This window comes from Microtus oregoni, unplaced genomic scaffold (assembly GCF_018167655.1).
Source record: "Microtus oregoni isolate MIOR12 unplaced genomic scaffold, Mior012 000035F_ref0000213, whole genome shotgun sequence".
Lineage (NCBI taxonomy): Eukaryota > Metazoa > Chordata > Mammalia > Rodentia > Cricetidae > Microtus > Microtus oregoni.
The window spans coordinates 27,411,035-27,437,581 of NW_024543094.1; the positions used below are offsets into that span (position 1 = coordinate 27,411,035).

A 26,547-nucleotide genomic window follows, 5' to 3' on the forward strand; every position below is an offset into this window, starting at 1 on the left:
AAGATTATAGAATATGGCATTTTAAATGTTTTAATAACTGAGGACTTTTCATGACAATGAGACACTCTGCTCCTGGCAGCACCAATCTACTTCAAGAGGAAGATGGGCATCGAAGAGGCACCTTATGGAGTTTGATAGCCATTTGGGCAAGAAACTGCTCTTGCCTGGACTACTGCATAAACTGGACACAGAGAACCCGCAGAGAGAGGACTACTGAACTTGCCTAAGGTGAGATGATCTTTTGGGGTTCCTGATTCATGAAAGAGTCTGCAAGACATTCTGCAGGACACAACAGATAGTGACTGAACTGACTTTGAATTTTCTTGCTTTATGGAAATGTCTGCTGGATACCATGGGCCTGAAGGCTGAAGATGGATGCCCCAACGGTACAGAGGAACTTTGGGTAACTGTCCAGGCAGCGAGATGTCTCTGTCATTTCTAGAGTTTTAAAAGTTGCTTTTTTCTTGTTTGCTTAGGTAGTATTGTATCTTTCTGGAGTCTTTGATGGAGTTAAGAATAGTTAGTTATAGTTATAGTTTTCCTTAGTTATGATAAAGAATATTGTAACTTTTACTTGATAATTGTTTTGTTATATGTAATTTTGCTATGTTACGGTTAAAGCCTTCCTTTTTTTTGTTTAAACAGAAAAAGGGGAAGTGATGTGGGAGTGTCATATATCAATCTGTTGATTTCATTGGCTAAGTAATAAACAAACTGCTTGGGCTCATAGCTTAGAACATAGGTGGGTGGAGTAAACAGAACAGAATGCTGGGAGGAAGAGGAAGTGAGCTCAGACTCGACAGCTCTCCTCTAGGGAGCAGACGCCTCAGAGAGACGCCATGCCCCACTCCCGGGCAGACAGACGCGATTCAGCTCCGACCCAGGATGGGCGTAGGCTAGAATGTTCTTGGTAAGCGCACCTTGGGGTGCAACGCAGATGATTAGAAATGGGCTAAATTAATATGTGAGAATTAGCCTAGAAGAGGCTAGATAGAAATGGGCCAAGCAGTGTTTAAAAGAATACAGTGTCCATGTAATTATTTCGGGTAAAGCTAGTCGTGCGGGCGGCCGGGTGCGGGGACGCAGCCCCGCCGCTCCTCTTACAACAATGTCATGCCAAGTTTTTCCAACCATACTAGTTATATAATACTGAATCTTAATAATAACTTAAAAATGACTAGTTAAAGCCAGGCATCGTGATGCATGCCTTTAATCCCATTACTTGGGAGGCAAAGACAATGGATCTCTGTGGGTTCAAGGCTAGCCGAGTATACACAATGAGTTTCCAGCAAGCCAGGGTCTCATAGCGAGATTTTGTCTCAAGCAAATGAACAAACAAAACCATCTACTCACATGCTAACAGATTGAGGACAAGTCTGAAGGAATCCAGATCCAATGAAGATTAACAGCAGCTTGAAACCTTTCAGGAGCAAGGGGTGTTCTCAGCTCTGGTTTTTCTCAACTTTCTGAGTCAGAAAATGCAAAGAGCAGAAGAATTCTACCTTCTTGGAACAGAGGCTATATTTATACTCCTATGGCCACATTTAGATCAGTGAAGGAAGAGACCAGCCTGGTGGGCTGGCTTTCCTCTTCGTCTTTTCATAATGCAGGCTAGCCACAAGGCTCTCTCCCATGTCTCTCTCTATTCTTTCATAACATCAGTACAACCACAGTCAAAGGAACTCATTAAAAAAACTGAAATTGGCAAGGAGCAGCAGGGCTAATGGTAAGCAACAACAACAACAAAAAGCAGCAAAGAACCCTACACCTGCTCTAGAACAAGCTAGAGCACACTGCTGCTTTCTCAGAGTAGGCAGAGACTAGAGCAGACATTTAGTACACAGTTGCTCCCCTTCTTCCTGAAATATTCTCCTGAGTCAGAAGCAGAATCCTAGGACTCAGTATTCAAATACCTGACAAAACTCAGGAATTTATCTTAGCTATCATCAGACTTTAAGAGAAATAAAAACAAAATGATACACTGCGCCAAGTAAACACACAATTTAGCTAAAAGCTGCAATTGAGATAAGTTCAATTAAGACACAGTATACAGTTTCTGTAAAGCAAGTATTACCAGATTCCTCTCAGGAATTCACTTCTTTCTTTTCTAGATAGCCACATAAAGTAAACTATGAATCAAAGTTCTACTTCCCAAAGTGGTAATTATTAAACCCAAGGAAAAAATCATGTGGCATATTGTACAGCTATGTCTAGATGGGTTCTGAATAATTGCAGAATCAGTTTGGGATGTGAGTTTAGACCTAACTCCTAGGCAGGTAACCAAAATATAAACACCTAGAAGCTAACAGTCAAGTATTAAGTTTTTCTCTTATTAAATAAAGCAAAAAACACTTTAACATAGCTAATATAGTATCTGAGTCAAGAAGCTGTTATTCCTGAGCAACTGTGCCAGCGAGGATATCTATAAAACATTCTATTTGGGATCAATTTTCAATTTTTATTCAAATAAACAAATAAACAAACAACAACAAATCTAGATCTTTCCTATGAGGAAGTACAATCAGGAAGGTTTAGAGGACTTTAAGAATTAGCTACAATGGAGATGAAAATGCTGGTGGAGGTTTAATTAATTTTTAAGGTCTTATTGCTTTCATTAACATTTCATTCCATTCCATACGTTTTGAGGACACCACACACCAATCCATTTTTTACCTACAATTTCTGCAGTTTGGGGGTTATGATCTTAAAACATGTGAACCCATATAAAGGGTCATAGCAGAAACATCTGGCACTCAGAAAAAGTTCATCTTAAGAAGGAATGATGAAAACCAAATTAAAGACAGAATCCCAGTAAAAGAGATACCCTTGTTTGCTTTTTTTCCCTTTGATAGCTTTACTGATGAAGTCCTCTGCAATTCAGTTAGACGGCAGTACAACAGATAAAGGACTATCAATCTCTTTACCTTTTTGCAAGAAAGCCTGATATAGATCCTTAGCTGGGAGATAGTTTTTGTAACAGTCTTCTAACTTTCCCTGCTTCCTTACCATAAACTTTGTGGAGAGTTTAGTTTTTGTTTAGTTTCCTACTTCTCTTTCTCAGAACTAGAAGGTAAATCTTTACACTACCTAAAGTTATACTAAGAAGCTCTTCTTTATTTGGTAGAAACTGTGTGTGTGCTAGATAGTTAGGAAATAGAAGAAAACAAAACTAGAAACTGATCAAATAATCTCTCTCTCTCTCTCTCTCTCTCTCTCTCTCTCTCTCTCTCGCACACACGCATAATTTTCTGACTCTATCCATTGAGAAAAAAATCTTCCCTGAGAAATACTGGACTCTTTAGTGGGGAAAAAAAAAAGTCTCATTATGTAGCTCTGACTGACCAGGATTCACTATGCAGACCAGGCTGGCCTTGAACTCACAAAGAGCCACCTGCCTCTGCCTCCTAAGTGCTGAGCACTAGATTACAGGTAAATGCCACCATGAATAGCAACTCTTTAGAAATTTAACAAGCCTGTTAAGTAATTATATTTTTGCATCAAGGTAACTATTTTTTTTTCAATTAAAAATGGGCCATATCTCTTTCAAAATGCCTGATTTTAGGACTGGGGCAATGGAAATACAAGGTGTCTTTTATTATGGTGCACTGAAAGGGCACACCAATTCTGTGCTGTTTATAATGAGTATGTACAGTGTAAATTTCATCATAAAGAAAATTCATTTTCTTTTCCTTTCCCTCTTTATATGTTCATCTGTTCTCTTTATTTCTAAATGGTCTTGCTATTCAGCCATACTGGCCTCAAATTTCTCAGTTCAAGTGATCCTCCTGTCTCAGTCTTTCAATTAAGTGGAACTATAGGTATGTGCCACTATGCCTGGCCCATCAGAAAATTTTAGAGAAACTCCAACTAAAAGCGCTTCAATATTCCCCAAAAGTATGAAAGCCAAAAAAGGAAGCTCATGCTTGAGTAGAAGACCATGAAGAGACAACTAAGTGTGACTCTGGATCAGAAAAAGGAAGTCAGCAGGACCACTACCAAACCGTAAGCAGATGCATGGGTAAGCTGGGGCTCCAGAGAGTGAGCATGCGTACTATTCCTGCTGCCATACTGGTGGACTCCCAAACACCTGCAACTCCAACTCAGGGGGATACGAAGTCTCTGGCCTCCACAGGCATTGGGACTTACATGCAATGTACCCCCTCCCCCTCATACACAAAATTAAAAATAAAGTAAATCTTAATTTGAAAAAAAATTACAGGTAAGCTAACAAGTTATATCAATGTTAATTTCTTGGTTTTAAAAAGTTTACTAAGGTTAAAAAGACATTTGAGAAAGCTGGATGAAAAATACGGAAGTATATTATCATTTTTATCTTTTAGTGTATGTATGCATCCATGTATGAGTGCAGGAGCATATGTACCAAAGTGTCAGAAGATATCATAGGTGTCAGTTCTTGACTTTTAACTTGTTTGAGACAGGATCCCTTTGTTGTTAACTATAACATACATCAGACCTATAAGTTTCTGGGGGTTCCTCCTGTCTCCACCTCCCATCTCAACTTAAGAGAGAACTGTGACTAGGGCAGTGTACTTAGATTTTGAACTCAGGTCCTCTCACATTTGTGTTTTAAGCACTTTACCCACTGAGCCATCTCTGTCATTCAAAAAATTTTATTATTTTTTGTTGCATTTTTAAAGACTGAAAAATTACTTCAGAATGGAAGTCTAACAAAAATGTATTGGATTACATTTTAAAAATAATTGGGAGGGGTGTGTTAGTTTCAAAGAGGGGCTCACTACATAGTTCCAGCTGACCACCATTTCACAGAATTCTCCTTCCCCAGACTGAGTGCAAGAATTACAAGTGTGGACCCGGGCGGTGGTGGCACACTCCTTTAATCCCAGCACTCGGGGGGCAGAGGCAGGCGGATCTCTGGGAGTTCGAGACCAGCCTGGTCTACAAGAGCTAGTTCCGGGACAGGAACCAAAAAACTACAAAGAAACCCTGTCTCGAAAAATCAAAAAAAAAAAAAAAGAATTACAAGTGTGAACCACCACACCCAGCTTCAAAGTAACATCTGAACTCAGTGATCATAATCTCCTTTATCTTTTATTTTCACACTAAATATGATCCTCTTGAAAACTGTCCCAGAATCTCTATTTTGTTTGTAGCTCCCCTCTTAAAATTCAGTTTGTCAGTTTCCCTCTTAAAATATGCCACCAAGATTGTTTTTAACATACTAATAGAGTGTGGTACATTTCTTTTTTATGCTTATCTTGCTTTATGTTTATTAACACAAGTTATGGTTGGAATTTAAAAACAGTAAAGCCAAATAGTTGGCCTAATTCAACATTCAATCAAATGAAATGAGCATTTATTTCTATTAAGACCAAACAAGATCTTTCCATTTTATACTTAAGCATTGATTTTTCTTAAGCAAACTACAGAATCACATTTTTCTTTAATTAGTCTTATTTTTTCAATTTCTGGTATGCAAACTAGACAGCTTATTCTGAAACATAATTCCATCTTTTATTTACTTGCAACATACTAACTACACACCATCTGGAGTGAACTACAAATAAGAATCTGTTACGGCTGGAGAGATGGCTCAGCAGTTAAGAGTTCTTGCTCTTAACTGAACCCAGGTTCAGGTCCCAGCATCCACATGGTAGCTCACAACAGTTTATAACTCCAGTTCCTAGAATTCTGATGCCCTTTTCTGGCCTCTTTAGGAGCCAGGTACACACATGTTGTATATATACACATGCAGCTAAATACTCATATACATAAACCTGTAAAGTATTTGCCACTGGGACTGAGATGTATGTACCTCAGTGGCAGAGCATGAGATCAGCATATCTAAAGCCCTGGGTTTCATTCCCAGCATCTTTACCCCACCCACCAAAAAAATTCCCATGGATTTGAGAGTGGTCATAACTGAATAGAAGAATAGGCAATAGAGCCAAGCAGTGGTAGCATATGCCTTTAATCCCAGCACCTGGAAGTCAGAGGCAGGCAGATCACAGTGATTTTGAGGCCAGCCTGGTCTACAGAGTGAGTCCCAGGACAGCCAGAGATACACAGAGAAACCCTATCTCAAAAAATAAACAAACAAACAAACGACTTCTACCCCAAAGAAGAATAGGCAATAGAGAAAATCCTATAATGGGATTAAGTTTGGAGTGAGATTTTAAGAATAAATAGCATTTATTTTGTTTGTTTTTGTAATATAGGGCCTAAACCACATTAAGAAAATGTTCTATCTCTCAGCTACATCCTCAGCCTTCTTTTTATTTCTTGAGATAGATCGCATTAAGTTACCAAGGTTGGTCCTGAATTCACTCTACGATCTAGGCAGGACTTTTAATTTGCTGTAGCCTCCAAAGTAGCTGGGATTACAGGCTCTGCCATTGAGTCTGGCTACCATTTTTTAAAATGATTTTAGCACATTTTTAATTGACAGGTTATAACTGTAGTTATGTAAAGAGCTCAGCAGGGGATTTCAATATATATGTGTGGTAATATGGATCAAGGCAGATCTACCACTTAATTCATAGGCTATCTCCATGTGCTATGAATATTCAAATTCCTTCCTATTAGCTATTTTGAAATCAATTATTGTCAGCTATACTTATAATACTATGCTATAGAACATGAGAAATTATTATACCTATTCAACTGCTTCCTATGCTTGTTATCTATTGCTTCTCCATCTCTTTTCTCCTATTTTGTCTCTGGACTCTGGATCCATCATTCTATTCTTTGAGATTAGTCTGTAGTTTCCAAACACATTTCTGTGTTTCTGTGGCTAGTTTACTTAACATAATGTCCTACAACAGTTCTGTCTAGATTATTGCAAATGACAGAATTTCTTTTTAGTTGTTGTTGTTGTTGCTGAAAAATATTTTATTCTGCACTGATTTCATATACTCATCCAATACAGACCGCTTCCATATCTCGGGCATTGTGAACAATGTTGCAATGGAAATACAGGTCTCTTTTGGACATACTAATTTAGCTGTCTTGTGGCTGTGTACTCAATGGTGGAACTGCCAGCTGATACTGCAGTTCTGTTCCTGAGTAAGTAGCATTTGAAAAGTAGGTAAGAATACAGTGTAATGATTGTGATTTTCTGATGGAGGAGGGTCTATGTGTTACTTTCATTGGTTAATAAAGAAACTGCTTGGCCTTTGATAGGACAGCAGCTTAGATAGGCGGAGTAGACAGAACAGAATGCTGGGAAGAAGCAAATTCAGGCAGTCGCTATAGCTTTCCTCTCCAAGATGGACACAGGTTAAGATCCTTCCCGGTAAGACACCACTTTGCTACACAGATTATTAGAAATGGGTTAATCAAGATGTGAGAATTAGCCAGAAGAGGCTAGAGCTAATGGGCCAAGCAGTGTTTAAAAGAATACAATTTGTGTGTTGTTATTTAGGGGCATAAGCTAGCCAGGCGGCTGGGCGGCAGGAACTCAGCCTGACTTTCTACAATTTTCATATTTAACTTTTGAATACCTATTTGCTCATTAATTTATAGTTTATTTTATAATAAGATATGACATATTAGAAAACATAAAGCAAGTCATGATGGTATATACCTATGATGTCAGAAATTAGGAAGTAGAGGATGAGTGCCAAACCACATAGCAAGACTGTAGACAAAACATAAGGAAGAAAAGAGGGAAAGGGAGAGAATTTATAAAAGTTTTAAAAGATAATCGAACAAAAGTCCTATAATTTTCTTCTTTAATTAAGTATTTTTTGTAACCCTGGTCACTTTGAGTAACGACTCCCCTACTTTAGAGTCTAATGTTCCAAACTAGGTCTAACATGAGCATGCCATAATTTGTCCATTCCTGCAATAAACCAATCAAAATACAATGCAAGCACATGTGTAACTTCATATTTTTTAATTGAGACAAGCTCTCATCATATATCTCATCTCAATATAAGTTCAGGAGGGAGCCCTAAGCTGCTTACATATGAACTATTTCTTCTCTTAGTGTCTTAGGAAAAGAAGTAAAAGCAATATACTTAAAAAAAAAAAGCCACATGGAAGTAAACAGACAGGAAACTTCCACTCAAGATGAGCCTGGGAATGAAAAGTCTGCCAATTAAAATTCTACCTACTTAATTATTACATTTTACATATCAACAGGAAATTACTCATTTCACAGTCTAAACTTATGTTCAGATCTGCATAGCAATCCCAAAGTCCCTAACTGCCCATAGCATGGCAGTCTGTTTAAAGCAGTTGCACAACCTACATATCTGTACATTGGAGCTCTACTTCAAAAGCCTCTAACAGTTTCTGAGATTATTTCTAATTAAGTTCCTTCCATGGTCCATATTATCAAAAGTGGTAAAATTGAAATCATCTTATTTTTCTAACTTCCAGAAATTTCCTATTGTTGACGAGTCCCAGGAATTACTTACAGTAATCCCAAACTATGCCTAGTATAGTAGTTGGGGTCTTCTCTAGAGGAGACTAGAGGTGATTAAAACAAGTGACCTCTCACAACTGCTTATATTCATATTCTTTTTTCTTTAATGACATTATCTACTATGTAGAAAAATCAAAGTTTTCCTATGTATTTTATAACGTATCACAGAAAAACTGATATTCATCAGTGCACCAAAAGAAGGTGGTGAATGAAGTTTTAAGTACAATAAGAATTATTCTTTGACCTTTGCATAAGAATAAATGTATGGGCCCAAGCCAGAGACCTCTGCAGGACTGGGCTCAAGTCAGGGACCTCCACAGGAGCAGGCCTGAGCATACCCAAGGCAGCAACCTCCACAGGAGAGGTACAAGGGAGTGACCAGCAAGGGAGCAGGCCTGAGCCAGAGACCTCTGTTGGAGAAGGAGGCTGCTTGTTAGTTCCTGGCCTCTTAGCCCAGAAATAACCACATAGAAACTGTATTAATTAAATCACTGCTTGGCCCATTAGCTCTAGCTTCTTACTGGCTAACTATTACATATTAATTTAACCCATTTCTTTAATCTGTGTATCACCATGTGGCTAAAGTTCCGCCTGGCTCCGGCAGGGCTTGCATGACTTCTCTCTGACTCCACCTCTTTTCTTACAGCATTCCGTTTAGTTTTCCCCACCTAGATCTGTTCCCCTATAGCTCTGCTATAGACCCAAAGCAGTTTCTTCATTCATTAATGGTAATTACAGTATACAGAGGGAAATCCCACATCAGACCTCTGCAGGACCTCCAAGGGAGCAGGCCTAAACCAGGGACATCTGTGAGAACAGGCCTGAGCCAGAGACCTCTGCTAGAGCAGGCCTGAGCCAGCCAACTCCACTGGATCAGGTCCAAGGCAATCTCCACAGGAGCAGGTATAAGGGTGTCACTGATGAGGAAGCAGGCCTGAGCCAGAGACCTTTACAGGACTGGAAGCAAATCAGTGACCTCCAAGGGAGCAGGCCCGAGCCAGACCTCAAAAAAACAATACTCAACTTCATATGGAAAAGCTAGAAACTCAGGATAGCCAAAACAATCCGGTACAATAAAGAAACTTCTGGAGATAGCATAATCCCTGACTTCAAACTCTACTACAGAGCTACAGTACTGAAAACAACCCGGTATTGGCATAAAAACAGACAAGAGGAACAATGGAACCAAATCAAAGATCCAGATATCGATCCAAACACCTACAAACACCCGATTTTTGACAAAGAAGCAAAAAAATATCATATGGAAAAACAGAAAGCATATTCAACAAGTAGTGCTGGCATAACTGTGCATCAACATTTAGAAGAATGAAAATAGATCCATATCTATTGCCATGCACAAAATTCAAGTTCAAATGGATCAAAGACCTCTACATAAAACCAACCACACTGAACCTCATAGAAGAGAAAGTGGGAAGTACACTTGAACACATCGGCACAGGAGACCATTTCCTAAATATAAACCCCAGTAGCACAGACACTGAGAGAAACAATTAATAAATGGGACCTCCTGAAACTGAGGAGCTTCTGTAAAGCAAAAGACATGGTCAACAAGACAAAACAGCAGCCTACAGAATGGGAAAAGATCTTCACCAACCCCACATTGGACATTGGAGGGTTGATATCCAAAACATACAAAGAACTTGGGAAATTGGTCATCAAAAGAATAAATAATCCAATAAAAAATGGGGTATAGAACTCTCAACAGAGGAATCTAAATGGTTGAAAAACACTTAAGAAAGTGCTCAACATCCTTAGACATGAGAGAAATGCAAATCAAAACAACTCTGAGATTCCATCTTACACCAGTAAGAATGGCCAAGATCAAAAACACTGATGACAACTTATGCATGACAGGATGTGGGGTAAAAGGAACTTCCACTCCTCCATTGCTGGTGGGAGTGCAAACTGGTATAGCCACTTTGGATATCATTATGGTAATTTCTCAGAAAATTAGGAAACAACCTACCTCAAGACTCAGCAATACCACTTTTGGATATATACCCAAAGGATGCTTAATCATACCACAAGGACATGTGCTCAACTATGTTCATAGCAGCATTGTTTGTCATAGGTAGAACCTGGAAACAACCTAAATGCCCCTCAACCAAAGAATGAATAAGGAAAATGTGGTACATTTACACAATGGAGTACTACACAGCAGAAAAAAATAACATCTTAACAATCCTAAAACAAGCAAACAAAACTCCCTTCACACTAGGCTGGGGAGATGGCTCAGCAGGTAAAAGGCACCTGCTCAAGCCTGACAACTTGAAATTTGCATGCAAATGGATGGATCTAGAAAACCTCATATTAAGTGAGGTAACCCTGACCCAGAAAGACAAATATCATGTGTACTCACTCATAAGTGGCTTTTAGACATAAAGCAAAGAAAAACCAGCGTACAGTTCACAATCCCAGAGAACCTAGACAATGAGGACCCTAAGAGAGACATACATGGATCTAATCTAAATGGAAAGCAGAGAAAGATAAGATCTCCTCAGTAAATTGGGAGCATGGGGACCATGGGAGAGGGCAGAATGGTAGGGAAGAGAAAAGCAGGGGAGTGGAGAAAAATATATAGCTCAATAAAAACAATTTTAAAAAGAATAAACGTATGGAGCATTATTATGCAAATTGTCTCCTAATCCTTTTAGATGTAATCAAGCAGGCTGTATAACCATCCATCTTGGGTGTGCTACAGAAGATTCCTCTACAAGGGTATAGATACTGGTGAGGTCTTTTAAAACCTCAGAATTCTAGTGTCAGATCTTTAAATTGGTTTTATCCTTGGTTTTCCCCCAAACTGAAGTATTTTTAACATAATTTTTGAGAATGCATTAATTATTTGAGAATTTCATACATACGTATGATATATTTTAATCATATTTATCCCTATTATTTTCCCTAACTCTCTAGATCTAGTCCCTATGCCCCCTCCCAAATATCTAGCTAGCTAGCTAGCCTCCACTGAGTTCAATTTGTGTTGTCCCTATACTGATGAGTGTACAACCCTTCACTAAAGCACCTTTAACATCTCAGACTCTTGTGTAAGTTCTTTCTTGTATGAGGTTTTGAAACAACAGTAGCTAGGTAGATGTAAAAAGTGTCTAATTAAGATACGCTTCTTTTCATTGGCTGCTTATGAAATTATAAAAGGTAAGGAAAGAATGAGTGATTACTATGTAGAGCAGAGGAAAGCAGTATTCATTAGAAGACACAAAGAGATGGCATAGGCAACCACGACATCAGAATGGCCACAGAACTACTCATTGATATTGCAAAGAGCTAAAAGACTGGCACAAAATTAACTACATCCAGACATCTCCTTCGAAAAACATACAATTAAGGACATTTTAATAATCAAAATAAGTGACAACAGGGAATATAGTGCATATTTAATAGCTACCAATGTATAAGATTGGTTGAGTGATAGAATAAATAAGTTAAAATTTCAAAGTATAAACCCTGGTAATTCTTGGTACACAGAATGAGGGCTGGGAGATGCTCAAGGGGTAAAGGATGTGCCACATGGGCATGAGACTACAGTTTGCATTCCTAACACCTGTGTAAATGCCAGGGCAGATGTGGCTGCCTTCTTGTAATCCCAGCACTTGGGAGGGAGACACAGGGGATCCCTATAGCAAGCTGGCTACCAAGACTGGTCAAGTCTGCAAACTCTTAAGTTCAACTGAAGGTCTCTGCTTCTGTGGATAGGCTAGACAGTACGTCTTGTGGAAGATGCTCTACACCAACCTCTGCCCTCCACATGCACATGCACCCTACACACACATAGTCACAAACGTTTCCCCCACCACACACACACAAAATCACACACATACTCAAAGAATACAAAAAAAAATTTACAGAATCATAAAACATAACAGGTGAGAAAGCAAAAGCAAACGATCAATTTAAATCAAACATTACTTAAAATCACCCTAATCAAACAGGTCTGGTCATAGAAGTTCAGATAACCATTGTTCCTAGAAGAACAGCATGAATTATACCACCCAGACTTTTAGAGAACAAACAAAGCATGCACAAAAATGTACAAATAACTAAATTAGGAAGATGATGTCAAGCAAAAATGGAACAACCCTAAAACAAGCAAACAAAACTCCCTTCACACTAGGCTGGTGAGATGGCTCAGGAGGTAAAAGGCACCTGCTCAAGCCTGACAACTTGTGTTCAATCCCTAGAACCACATGGTGGTAGGAGAGAACCCATTCCTCAAAGCTGTCCTCTGACTTCCAAGCACATGGTTGCCAGATAGACAGACGCACATGCACACACATACACACAGTAAAAAAAAAAAAAAAAGGAAACTACAAACTTGTTAATTAGTAATCTACCCAAAATGTTTAACTATATCTAAACACACAGAAATTGCAATTCTCAAAGGCTATGTTATCTAGCATGTGTTATCCACTATCCACAGGTGAGTACTTGAAATGTGCTAGAACTGAGAAACTAAAATTTTAGTTTTAATTTGTACTTAAATTTAACAGCATTCTACTCAAACTTCAAATATGCTTAGAACAATTTGAGTTTGTGATTTGCATTATCACCTGTACATTTTAAGAAATCACAACACAGATAAAGTATTTTCAATAAAATTTAGTATTAGAAAGGAAGTGTGCTGGAAGTATAAATGTAAAATATACATCATATTTTAAAATCTAATACAAAATGCTAACCTCTGAAATATCTTGTAAATAAAGCTGTGTGTGTGTGTTGCTACAGTTAGAATCATGGTGGCCCATACCTATAATCTCAGGACTCAGGATCACCAGTTCAAAGTTAGTATGACTTCAATGGTAAGATAAAGGCCAGCCTGAGCTGCACAGCAAAACTCTATTTCAAAAGATGTGTGTTTACGAAGGGAGGTTGTCTAAGTAGTAGAACACTTACCTAGCATGTGCAAGAGATTGGATTCAATTCATAGAGCTACAAATAAAACCCAAAATGTTGAATATTTTTTGATATATAGATTTAAATTAAATATACTACTAAAGTTAATTTCATGTTTTTATCTTATTCTTTTCTAAATTACATCTGTTACTGGTATCTGTCACAAAGTACTATTCTCTACCATTTGTCAGAAATCAGGAGGGTCCAACTATGCAAGATTTGGAAGTAGAATATTTCTTCTCTCCTAGTGCATAAAACATTACTTTAGGTTACTCAAAATCTGTATATTTTATATGCTACAAACTCATTTGTCTATTCATAAAGTAAATGAAAATGGATCAGTAGAACACAAAGAGTTTTTCATATTGGTTCCAGGACCCCTGGAGATCTCAGAATTTAGGGGTGCTCAAGTACTTTACATGAAATGAAGTGGTATTTACATACAACATGCTTTTTTCCCCATATACTTCAACCCTTCTTTAGAAGGGTTGAAGACAGCACTCAGCTCTGAAGAGCACTTACTGCTCTCACAGAAGACCTGGGTTTTGTTCTCAGCATCCACATAGCAATTCACAACCAGTTATAACTCTTCGTTCCAGAGGATCTCACACCCTCTTCTGGTCTCCACAGATACCAAGCACACATGCAATACCAAGACATATAAGCCTAAAAACACTCATTACACATAGAATACAAATAAATCTTTAAAAAAAATAGTTAAATCATTTTGAAGCGAATTATAATACTGTACACAATGCAAATGCCATATAGTTGTTATATTGTATCACTTAAGAAATGACAAAGTCTGTACATACTCAGTGTACACAGAATTTTTTTTCCAAAAATTAAGTGCATACATTCCTTATCTGTGGCTGAATTGTATTCCTCTGACTTACTGCAGATTGATAACATTTAGTCAGCATTCTGCTAAGATAAATAATCAAGAAACTGAATAACAGAGCTGGAGAGATGGCTCAGCCATTAAAGGCTGGGCTCACAACCAAAAATATAAGAAACTGAATAACATTGACATAAAATCTTTGGCTCTTCCTTTGGCTTGATTCCCAGGCTCATGTTAATGCTTTTTATTTTTAGGACAGTCAAATGAGGCCCTTTAGCTTACAAAAAGTTTTGATAAGCCTAATTTGAAGGAGACTTTTATGCTGCCAGAACTACACATATACCAAGGTGTTCCCAGCAGGCTTATGTGTAATGTAAGACACACTGAAGTAAACATGTAGGGCAGCCTGAGGGCGGATAGCATTCACTACCTCAATACAAGCACTATCTCAGTACTCTCATATTCAGTGAATTCATGGGAAGCCCAGTTTAAGGTTCCTACAGAATATGCAGGAAATCCCTGACTCTTATTTTTACCTGTCTTACACTGTATTCTTACTTATGCCTACAGTTGTGAAAATACAACCCCGCAACATTTTTAATGGCAATATCCGAAAAAGACCACAAGATGGAGATATTACTCCATTATTTTTAATATTTGTATTTTACATTTTTTTCCATACTTTTCCCCAAAGGTTAGTTACTCCAATACATTCTTTTGCCTTATAAGGTCTTGCACTTGCTAGACAGTACTCTACTACTGGGTGCAGCTAATTATTTCTCTTTTTTGAGATGAAGTTTTGGTTCAGCTCAAGATGGCCTTGACCTTTCCAGGTAAGGCAGGCTGGTTTTGAACTGATGGTCCTAACTGCTGGAATTACAAGTGTGGTCTACCACACCTGCCTTGAAAATAAATTGACAAGGGGCTGAGGATACACCTTGCTGGTAGAGTACTTGTTCTACATTCAGATCTCTTCATCAACATAAACTATTTTTTCAGAGCTTGCCAACTTAAGTTCATAACCAAAATTAACTCCAAATGACTATTGGCTATTGTAAAAAGTCAAATCAACTTAAAGATAATGTGAAGAATTCTGTACTATAGGCTTTAAAGACAATTCAAAACCATAAGTTTTGCTAATTTTTTTTAAAATGTCAGCACTGTTGAAAGCTGAAGCTTTTCACAAGATCAACCTAAATTAAAGGTAAAATACCAAAAGTCACATTAATTCCCCAGAATTACTATGAAAATTACAACATCATAGTCGCATGCACATCATCAAATCTTTAAAGTAATACGCTTTACTTAAACCAGGAAGACTACTTCCACTGTGGTTAAAAGAGCCATAAAAAAAATAAGATATAACCAGCTGCAAATAAAATCACAATCTCAAGCCTTAGTGTAGCTAAAAGATCCATACAAAAATAATGTAGATATAATTAACTACAAGCAAAGTCACAATTCCTGACTTTCCTACATTAGTCTTACTGTCCCTTAACTCCCATAAATCAACTCAAGCCACCAAGTATTGACACAAACACCACTTAAAAGCCAAAAAATATAAGTATAAATAAGTAGTAATCTCTTTTCTTTCAGAAACAGGGTTTTCTATGCAGCCTTAGACAGCCAGGAACAGTGTGGACCATGTTGGTCCTAAATTTGAAAGAATTCTCGTATTTCTGTTTCCCAAGTACTGGAATTACAGTTATGTGTCACAATACCCCAAATAAATAGTAATATTGATTTGTTTAGTTTTTCGAGGCAGGGTTTCTCTGTGTAGTCCTGGCTATCTTAGAACTCTCCTTGTAGACTAGGCGCCTCTGGAACTCACAGAGATATGCCTGTCTCTGCCTCCTGAGTGCTGGGATTAAAGGCATGTACCACCACAGCCCAATTAATACTAATCTTTTCAATAAAAGTGTGATCACTGAAAATAACTGCTGATAAAATTGGCAACTTCTAAATTTCTAAAATTCAGAGGTTTCTTGGTAATATACAAATGCAAATAATCATGGAATACCCTCTCAAACCTTACTTTTTTCAGTGGTATTAATCAAGTTCTAAAGCAATGGCTAGAAATAAGAAGTTTCTATCTTTCTTAGGCAGCATACCTTTAAACCCTCATACCTCTCTGGTTCAGTAAATGGCAATGGTGATGTTCTTCCTTCTGGTCTCAACTTAATTAATGTTCACAATACAGCTCACAGATAATACCACATAGCTTTTTAAAATTCTTGTGCTTCTTATAATCAGGAGTTATATGTATTCCTGAATTTGTTTAACTAAAGAAATTACTACCTTGTAGAATTTTTTTGTTCTCAGTCGCATTTGAGTACTGTATGCCTTTGATTTTATTCTTCATCTTAGACTCAGTTTAAAATTAAACAACTCAAATTCTATTCCTGACTGCACACAGCCTAATGGCTACTGCTGTACTAGCAACTATTAGAATAGGCACCCATTTAATAATGAAGCATACTGTTTTATGCACATTTTATAAGCAAAGAGCAGAAAGCAGCTTGCCCTTGCTTTTGCAATAATCTGATCACATATGAGATCCCAGTTACTGGGTGGTGGTAAACAGGAATACTTACTGAAAAAGTAAATGGATGCTAACTTTACTTAATTTAGTGTCCAATAAGATAAAGAAGAAAACACAAATTCTAGATTAAATTTCTAATTTAAGTCCTCATGGTCAGACCCCCATCTCCACCAGAAAGTGTAAGTAAAACCATAAAACACAGATATTCTGCTCTTAAAAGTGAGATATAATGTTATTCAAAAAACAGTGAAAATATTATACATTCATTTGTATAGGATTCACCTTTCACAATTAAATGCTTTACTGACAATATTGATTTCTGCAAGGTATATTGACTACAGCTTTGTTATAACAGGGTCCAAGGTCCTACTTTCCATAACTAGAAGTCTCCCTTCACTCTAACTCCGTTCCTTTATTTGTTCACACGATTCAAGAAAGGCTTTAGAGTAGCTTTAATTGAACACAAAATTCACTGGCATCATCACCACGCAAATATGCCCAATAATACCTGTCTTAGGAAATACTTATAAAGTACTATAGTAATGACTCACACATATGCCCAATAATACCTGTCTTAGGAAACACTTATAAAGTACTATAGTAATGACTCACACATATACCCAATAATACCTATCTTAGGAAATACTTATAAAGTATGTTAGTAATGACGCACACAATGATTCCTTCACGGATAGAAAATCTAGCAAATCTGAGAACCCACTTTAAGATTGGTAACAGGTGTCTTATAAAAGTACTTGTTACTTTTAACTGCTACAAATACTCTCTTCTCACTAACCATCAAACCAAATATCTACTCTTACTTCCATCCTGTAATCTACTTTACTCTGAACCATGAGAAAAGTGTGATTTTAAAATCGGCCACACTAGTCACTAGGTAAGGTTAGAATAGACCTCTATCAGTAATTGGGCCCAGAGATGACAATTCTACTTTCCCAATTCAATGTAAAATATTGTCTATGGAAGCTGAGTGTTCTACTGATTGGTACTGAAAAGATTCCAAACACCAGAAGTTTCTATTCTATCAGCTCTAGATTTTTATGTGGTAAAACTTTCACAACAAACTTGCCTTTCTCTATAAAATGTGCTTAAGCAATTCTCACTAAGCTACACTAAACTTTTTGTACACAAGAAAAATAAACTAACTCTAATAATCAAATCTGATTCAAAGCTGTATATAATTGGACAGGTATTTATCCATCTCTAAGTCTATACACGATATGCCAACATGAGAAATATGGTTGAGGGTGATCTACCATATTAGAATTTGCATATCTCCCTTTCTCCAAATTAAGAAATAATTTAAGATCATAATAAAAAGGAGGAGACTAATTACACAATAAATTTAAAAGGAAATAAATGCTTAAAGACTGAACTATATACTGGCATCACAAGAGCACTGGATTTCACAAAACAAATAATTAGATATAACTGAGAACTACAATGCAGATTCACCAGTAAACTATAAAAGGTACCTTCATCTTTTAAAAAAGGGCCGTGTTAGGGTTTAAGAAGGCCAATTAATGATTCTTCTTTCCCATCCAGAAAATAGAGGACACAGCTAGGCACAAAGAGAATATATGGCACACTTATTACTAATGAAGCTATTAGAGATTATTTGCAGATTTTTAAAGTAAAAACTATTTATTCTTAGCTGGAATACTCTACAAAAATGTTGTATAAGGGAAGTCATAGTCCCACAAGATAATCACAAAAATGAAAGGAAGGGAAAAACTAGAGCTGTCACTGATTCCATGATAAATAAGGGAGTCCAAGGAGCTGTCCAATAAAATACAAATATTATGTAAAGATCTAGAATTTAAGTTAGACTTAAGATTTTCAACAGCATGTTCTCCTCCCTGCACTGTGTTCAACTTTCCGGCCCTGACTCTTCTCTGGAAAGATGCCAAAAGTCATATCGGAGTGCCCTATGAACAAGTAAAAAGCATTCTAAGAACAAGCTGAACTACTGATATGCCATCTAAACTCACCCTCTCCCAAAGACATCTGAAGTCCCTTCCTAAATTTCTGGAACATCTTGAAATACATAGATAATCCTTTGCTCTATTAGGGCCTTAAAAAGCCATTATATAAGTGTAACCTATTGTTGAGTAAAAACTATCAAGAAAACACTTGTTTGGGGAATTGTAATTTACTTTTTGTTGTAATATTTATATGATTATTTCATTCAGTATACACTGAAGTGTCTTACAGGTATCTGTACAATCTACCTTTCTAAAAAAAAAAATAAGGTAACTCTTAAAGCTGTCTAAAAAGCCATGTAATTGCAACTTCACAGCTTAGGAAAGAACTGAAAAGACAAAAGGTGTGATCTAATTTCTGTTGCCCAATTTTTTTCTGTCTTCTCTCCTGAACCCACCAGTTCACTAAAAATAGGTCTTGTTGAGGTAACCAATGACCTAAAGTGTTAAGTCCAGCCAATTTCAGAGCCCGTCTTATTTAATCTTCATCATTTTGCTCATCTGATCATTTCCTCCTCTCTGAGATATTTCCTCTACTTGACTTGGAAGACATCACCTTTCTTTGGCTGGTACTTTCCTATCTACCTTACTAGTTCTGCATCTCTCTGATCACCATCTTTCTGGCTTAGTTCCCTGACCTCTTTCTTTATCTTTTAGATTCATTCCTTTGGGTGAACTCATCTAGTTATGTGGTTTCAAGTTACCTTCTAAGTACCAAGAACTAGTTCATATCTAGATCAAAATTTTCTGTCTAAACTCCAGATTAAATGCCTACATGCCAGCCCTACTGTGTTTAACAGAAATGGCAAATTTAGTGTGACCAAAAACCAACCAGAGTCCTCATCCAGGCTTCTACAATTGTTAACTGCCTCCTTAATCTTTAGAACTGTCTTCAATCTCTCTTCTGTTAAACCATCTGTTGTAGTTTGCTTTCCTATTGTTGTGATAAAGACCATGACCAAAAGCAACTTAGGGAGGAAAGTGTGTGTTTAAAGCTTATATTCCATTATGAAGAGAAGTTAGAACTGAACTCAAGGCAGGAACTGAAACAGGGGCTGTGGAGTCACACTGCTTACTGGCTTTCTTCCTATGGCTTACTCAGCCTGCTTCCTTATACAACCCAATATCACCTGCCTAGGAGTGGCACCACCCACAGTAGGCTGAGCCCTCTTGTGTTAATCACTTATCAAGAAAATGTACCAAAGACTTGCATACAGGCTAGTTTGGTAGATGCATTTTCTCAAATGAAGGTCCTTCTTTTCAGATGACTTAAGTCTATGTCAAGTTTGGGAAAACAAACAATTAGCTAGCATAGCATCTGAGTAAAACATTGTCAGTTTATGATCAAATTAAATCCAGAATCTAATCACTTTATACTAATCTCACTGCTATCACCCAGGCCTATGCTTCATTCTACATTACCATTATTTCTCTAAGTAACTAATGCCTTACAAACTATTCTTCACACAAAGACACGACAATGTTTAGTTTACATCTAGTCAATATCCACTCCCTAACGTAATTATAAATAAAAGTCAAAATCCTTATAATGGCCTGTAAGTCCCTGTATAATCTGTCCTTACCACTTACGACTTGGATCATATCTCCTATTACTAATCTCCATCACTCTGCTCCAGCCATACTGTCTGCTTTGTTACTCCTTCAAACACTCAACAAACTCCTGTCGAGGCCTGTGTACTTACTTTCTTCCTTGACTGTTTGCCCACCATGCTTGCTTGTCAACCATGCTGAATGTTCCTCCATTATGCTATAATGTGAGTTAGATATATCATCATATATTAATCGTATATCATATTAATATACATTGTATATTACTGATATCTCAATGCAATTATTATTAATTTTAATACATCAATATATTTCATAGTGTAATATATGAAATAATAATTTAATTATTTATATATTAATACAATAATATAATAAAATATAATTGAGTCCTTCTAAAATTAGTATGTTGAAAACCAATCCCAACAGTGGTAAGTACTAAGACCTAGAATATCTGACAATTGATAGGTTATAAGGGCAGAGTCCTTATGAATGGAATTAATGCTTTATGTCTTCTAATTTCTCTGTCCATCTGCTACCTTTTGCTATTTGTATACTTACCCCACTAAACTATTAATCTAAACGATTATGTTTAAGAGCCAGTAAACACCAAATAAATCTCCACTGAATGAACAGTAGTCTTTCTACTGTTCTATTCCCAGCATCTATGAGTCAACAAAAGATTGTTTGGCTCTTGCTTGAATTAAATTTTAAACTTTAAACAGGTTAAGTTTATATCTACCAACTATCTGACCCCTGGAAAATCTTCCAAGAAAGTTAAGATCTATTTTTCTGTGTCAATAGAATAAAGTTTCTTTTAGCTTTCTTTTATACTTTGATAGAGCTAAACACAGAAATACAGATTAAAACAATTTTCTGGATTCTTTCCAAATTTTCTCAATTATCTATACATATTATCCCATCTTTCTTTACAAAGTTAAGGTCTCTAGTTGTTCATACTAATTCACAGCATGAGATCACAAACCACAACAGTGCACAGATAATGCTAGATTAGATAATCTAATCTTTTAAAAATATATGTATATGTGTATAGATTTGTACATATGATTACAGTACCCACAGAGGCCATACAGACTGTCAGATGCCCTACAACTGAATTGCAGGCAGTTGTGAGCTAAAAAACACAGGTACTAGGAAGAGAACTCCATTCCTTTGCAAAAACAGTAAGTAATCTTAACCATCTCTCCAACCAACAGATAATCCAAGTTTGAAATCACTACTGCTGAAGTCTCGGTATTCCTTCTCTTCTCTTCTCTTCTCTTCTCTTCTCTTCTCTTCTCTTCTTCTTCTTCTTCTTCTTCTTCTTCTTCTCTCTCTCTCTCTCTCTCTCTCTCTGTTTTGTGATTTTTGTGGGTTTTGGTTTTGGAGGTTTTTTGTTGTTGTTTTGTTTTGGGACAGGGTTTCTCTGTGTAATGGCTCTGGCTGTTAAAGAACTCACTTTGTAGACCAGGCTGGCCTCAAACTCTGAGATCCGCCTGCCTCTGCCTCCCTAGTACTGGGACTAAAGGCGTGTGCCACCATTGCCTGCCTCTGCACTCTCTTAAGGAAGCTTAATTTTTATAAACAATTCAAAAGTACCGCCAAGATTTTCATTATTGGCTATTGACCTACTTTGCTTTCTGTTGCCGTGGTAGAACACTGGTAAAATAAACTTAAGGAAGAAAAGGGGTTTTTTGGCTTATATTTCCAAGCCACAGTCCATCTTTAAAAGAAGTCAAGGCAGGAAATGAAGCAGAGACTATGCAGGCATGCTGTTTACTGGCTTGCTCGCCTTGCTTTTTATATAACTCAGGACCACCTGCCCAAGAGTGGTACCACACACAGTGGGCTGGGCCCTCTCATATCAATCATTTAGTCAGGAACATTCTCCCAAAGATTTGCCAAAAGACCTGCCCACAGACCAAACTGATCCAGGCATTTTCTCCATTGAGATTCTCTCTTTACAGAGGGCTCTAGCTTGTGTCAAGTTGAAAAAAATACTAGCCAGAACAGTTATATATAAAACTCTTCATTAGCTGCAGAATTTAACCAATCTTAATGAGTACTCAAACAAGTATTCTCAATATTAAAATGAGTCTTAAGCTAGCAAGATGTCTCAGTAGCTAAAAATATCTGCTATCAAACTTGACTAAATTTAATCCCTGGGACCCTCATGGAAAGAGAACACCAACTCCCAAGAGCTGTCCTCTGATTTCCATGTTTGCCATGCACGCATACATAATACATACATACATACATACATGTGATATTGATTATTCCTGGTGTTAGAGAGACTGCTCAGCGGTTAAGAGCACTAGCTGCTCTTACAAAGGCCCCATGTTTGGCTCCCAACAGCCACATGGCAGCCCACAATTGTCTGTAATTCCAGTCCCAGGGATCAGATGCCCTATTCTGGCCTCTGTGGGCACAAGGCACAAATGTGGTACACAGACACACATGCAGGCAAAACACTCATAAACATTAAAACAAACAAAAAACCTAGAGCCGCATTGTGATGTGATACTACAAAAAAAAAGGTGTAAGCACATTAACAGAGATAGGCACTGGCACCGAAATGAAAGGGACTAGGCCAGATGGAGTGGCAAGTGCCTTCAATTCCAGTAGTCCTCGAGGCAGGTGGATGAGTATCTGTGAGTTTGAGGCTAGCCCAGCCTACCTCCTAAGTTCCAGGCAAGCCAGTACAGCACAGTGAGAAACCTTGGGGGTGGGGATAAGGAGCTAAGTAACCTAAATAAGTAAATAAAATAAAAAACAAACAAATAAATGGAAAATGTATAAAAGGAATTATTTCCTGTTATACCTAAATTATTTTTTTAAAAAAATTAAAAAGTAAAATGAATCTCTGGCTTGATGTGGTGGGAAAAGCCTATAATCTCAACACTCAAGAGAAGCCTGAGGCTGGAGAATAAAGGTTTAGAGGATAGCCTGAGCTACATGATCTTGTCTCAAAAACCAAAACCCAGAAACCCAGGAAGGTGGTGGTGGCACTGGTCTTTAATTCCAGCAGATATGAACAGATTAAGCAGCAATTAAGCAGAGGAGGCAGAGGCAGGAGGATCTCTGAGTTCTAGGACAGCCAGAACTACACAGAGAAAACCTGTCTGGAAAAACAAAAACAAAGCAAAACAAAAAATAAAACTAAAAACAGAGTCTTCAAACTTACATTTTCACCAATTACTGTTACATACACTACATTATCATTTGCTTTGGAAATGAGGCATATTTTTTCTCTGTGAGCAGAAGTGGCACCAGGTAACTTTAGTTACCACAAAACCATTTGTGATTAAGAATTTGAGATGTTGGCCGGGGGCCCTTGGGATGAAAAAACAGGTGAATCTCTGAGTTCAAGGCCAGCATGGTCTACAGCGTGAGTTCCAGGACAGACTGGCTGTTACACAGAGAAACTGTGTGTGTGTGTGGGGGGGGGGGGGGGGGGGAATCTGCGATGTGAAATATTTAGAACTCATACAAAAAAATGAGAACTGTTAAGTTCAGTTCCACGGCAATTTTATACTCAATAATTTTATATACAATCATGAAATCAAAATGCAATGATTGAAAGTTAAATTTCTATTAAATAGCTCACTTTAACTTCCTTTGAAAGCTTACTATTTCATAGCCTGTAGGAAAAGGTCCGTTTCCTAGCTAATCCTGTTGTGTGCCTTTTTCTTTTTTTAAAGTTCCACAAGTTATGTTTTGTGTGAAGAACTTCACACAATCAGATCTTGGGAAATCCTGCCTTTCATTCCATAACCATGAAGTGGCATGTCTATTTTTTTCTGTTCACTGTTTCAGGTAGATCCTGGATAGCTCATTCAATCGCAAGGTAAAGATCCAAGCTAAAACCAGAACAGCTAGGCATAGAGAGGCAAAGACGAATACACAGACTATCCTGGGCTCCTCTCCCAACAGCACCCCAAATACCTCAAGCCCTGAAGGCTTCACAGATTCTCCTCTGAGGAGAGGAGGTTACAGATTTTTCCAGATTTCTAAATGGAACACGAATACTAACTTAAGTAGCAGACTATAACGATTACGAAATACAGTGCAAAAAAAAAAAAGGCAAAACTGCTAACAGACGCTGGGCAAAACGCATTCTCTCTTCCCAGAAAAAAAAAAAAACGAGGGAGGGAGGCAGATGAAGTAAAAATACGTTTTAGTGGGAAGATGACAATTTGGGGTGACACATAGTTACTGTGTCACACTTGAGAGGGAGTCAGTGTAAAAATGGTCTACCCACACCTCTCTTTCTTCTACCTCCAGCACAGTCTTTGGGGGTGGGGAAAGGACGGTCTCCAGAAAGCCAAAGCCCAGGTATCGGCACTCCCAGGCTGGTGGCACCGTCTAGTCTGGCACTGAGACCAGAAGTTCCGAAGTTGGCGCGAGGGTGAGGGACTGGGAAAGCGCTGGCTGTCAGGTGGACCGGGCTGAGCGACGAGGTCCGGCCCGGCGGCCCGCGCGCTTACCTGCTGCACCCCGAGGAACTCGTAGAAGTTGAGCTGCACCTCCTCCACCAAGTCGAACAACTCCAGGTCTCCGCTCTCCCAGGCGCGCACCGGCCCCACGGCCGCCAGCAGCAAGAGCAGCAGCGGCCACAGCGGCGAAACGGACGACAGCGGCCCGGTGCGCTGACTCTTGGGAAGCGGCGCGGGGCCGAAGTCTGGAACCCACATCGCGCACGGCTCTGAGGTCGGGGGCAGCCACGCCGTGCGCCGGCCGAGAACGGGGACGTGGCGGGGGGCGCGGGCGGCAGGGACGGCGCCTGTCAGTCAGAGCGCGGGCAGCCGCCCGGAAGCTGCTAGCCAGGCTGCCCGCCCGACGGGAGCAGCAGTAGACGCGGAGAGGACGACAGGCCGGGCCTGCGCGAGCGGTGACCGGTCGCACCCCCGGCTCCCTTCCCAGCTCCTCGGCCCGGGCCTAGGAACAGCTGGCGAGCAAGCGCCGGGACCCAGGCTGCCGTGTGGGAGAGGCTTCCCCAGGCCTCAGCCTATCCCAGGCCTCGCTTCCGGTGACATCACGTCTCCTAGCAACTGTGGGGCGGGGCCGGGGCCGGAAGTAGGAACGCCGGGCGCTCTGGATCCCTGCCCTGAAGATCAGCCTTTTCGTGGCTGGCGCGTGTAGTAACTGCACGTGTTTCTGGTCTAGCTAAGAGACGTAGACAATTACAGACCTCCAGGGCCCGGAACGCCTACCCGTAGGTTTTCCTCCCGGTGCTTTCCATCTTGCCCTCCTAAGTATTGACCATTAAATGCATATTTCAAGATCGATGTATTGATTAGAGCTTCTGCTCCCGTGCATTTTATTATTTGATCAGTAAAGATGGGATGAATTGAACCATTGACTAAAACACACAGATCCACTCCAGTGTATTTGGAGAGAAAAACAAAAAGGAATTTAACCAAGAAAAAAAATTGTACTTTTGATTATGAGTTAAGATTGGCGGGTATATGTCATATAAATAAATCAGGAAATCTGTAGCCCTCTTCCGGCCTTTGCAGGATCCCGCACACACATATACATAAATTCAAGCAAGCAAACACATAAATAAAATTTAAGATATTTTTTAAATCTTAAGTTTGTACACCTCCTTTTAGTAAAGCTAATTTGGGAACTAGAGTTGACTCAGTCACGAAAACAGCTTCTTGCTCTTTCAAAGGACCTGAGTTCTGTTCCCCTATGTTGGGGTGGCTCACAACCACCTGCAACTCCAGCTCCGGGGGACCCAACACCCTCTTCTGGATTCCACAGGCACCTGTGTGCATGTGTACATAAAGAAATGAGTCTTTTTTTTTAAAAAAAAAAAAGACCCTCAGCCAGGCATTGGTGGCATACGCTTTTAATCCCAGCACTCGAGATCCTCATATTTACCAAGTCCCTAAATTAAGACTAACGTTTGCTTATTCAGTATGTGTAGTGTCAAAATAATATGGCAACAACAAAATGTATTACCAAAATTCATCTTTTTTTTTTTATTTATACATGGACACTATTCAGCACACTCTCTACTTTCACAATTACTACTGAAGTTATTTGAATCCTTTTCACATAAAGGCCAAGGAGGTGGATACCTTTCTGGTTCTTGATCAAAAGTTCAGAGGAATCATGAACAGAAAGAAACTAGAAGTTGACTGAGTCTTAATAACCTCATCCCAACCACAACCTAGCTCCTCTAGGACTGTGTGGATGATATCAGACCCCCTACTTGTCTAATTTCCATTTTAGTGGAAACTAAGCA

General features: G+C 38.6%; 1 protein-coding gene across 2 annotated transcripts in view; it reads right to left on the reverse strand.

The window, feature by feature from the left end:
• Positions 1 to 25,283, reverse strand: part of Dnajc1 (DnaJ heat shock protein family (Hsp40) member C1) — a 166,570-nt gene extending 141,287 nt beyond the window's left edge. Inside the window, exon 1 of one of the 2 annotated variants that reach the window (XM_041630837.1) lies at positions 24,779 to 25,283. In XM_041630837.1, coding sequence (XP_041486771.1) covers positions 24,779 to 24,985 — 207 coding nt within the window. In that variant the 5' untranslated portion in view covers positions 24,986 to 25,283. The remainder of the gene's footprint in view (positions 1 to 24,778) is intronic. The other variant, XM_041630838.1, reaches the window with a different exon arrangement.
• Positions 25,284 to 26,547: the final 1,264 nt, after the last annotated feature.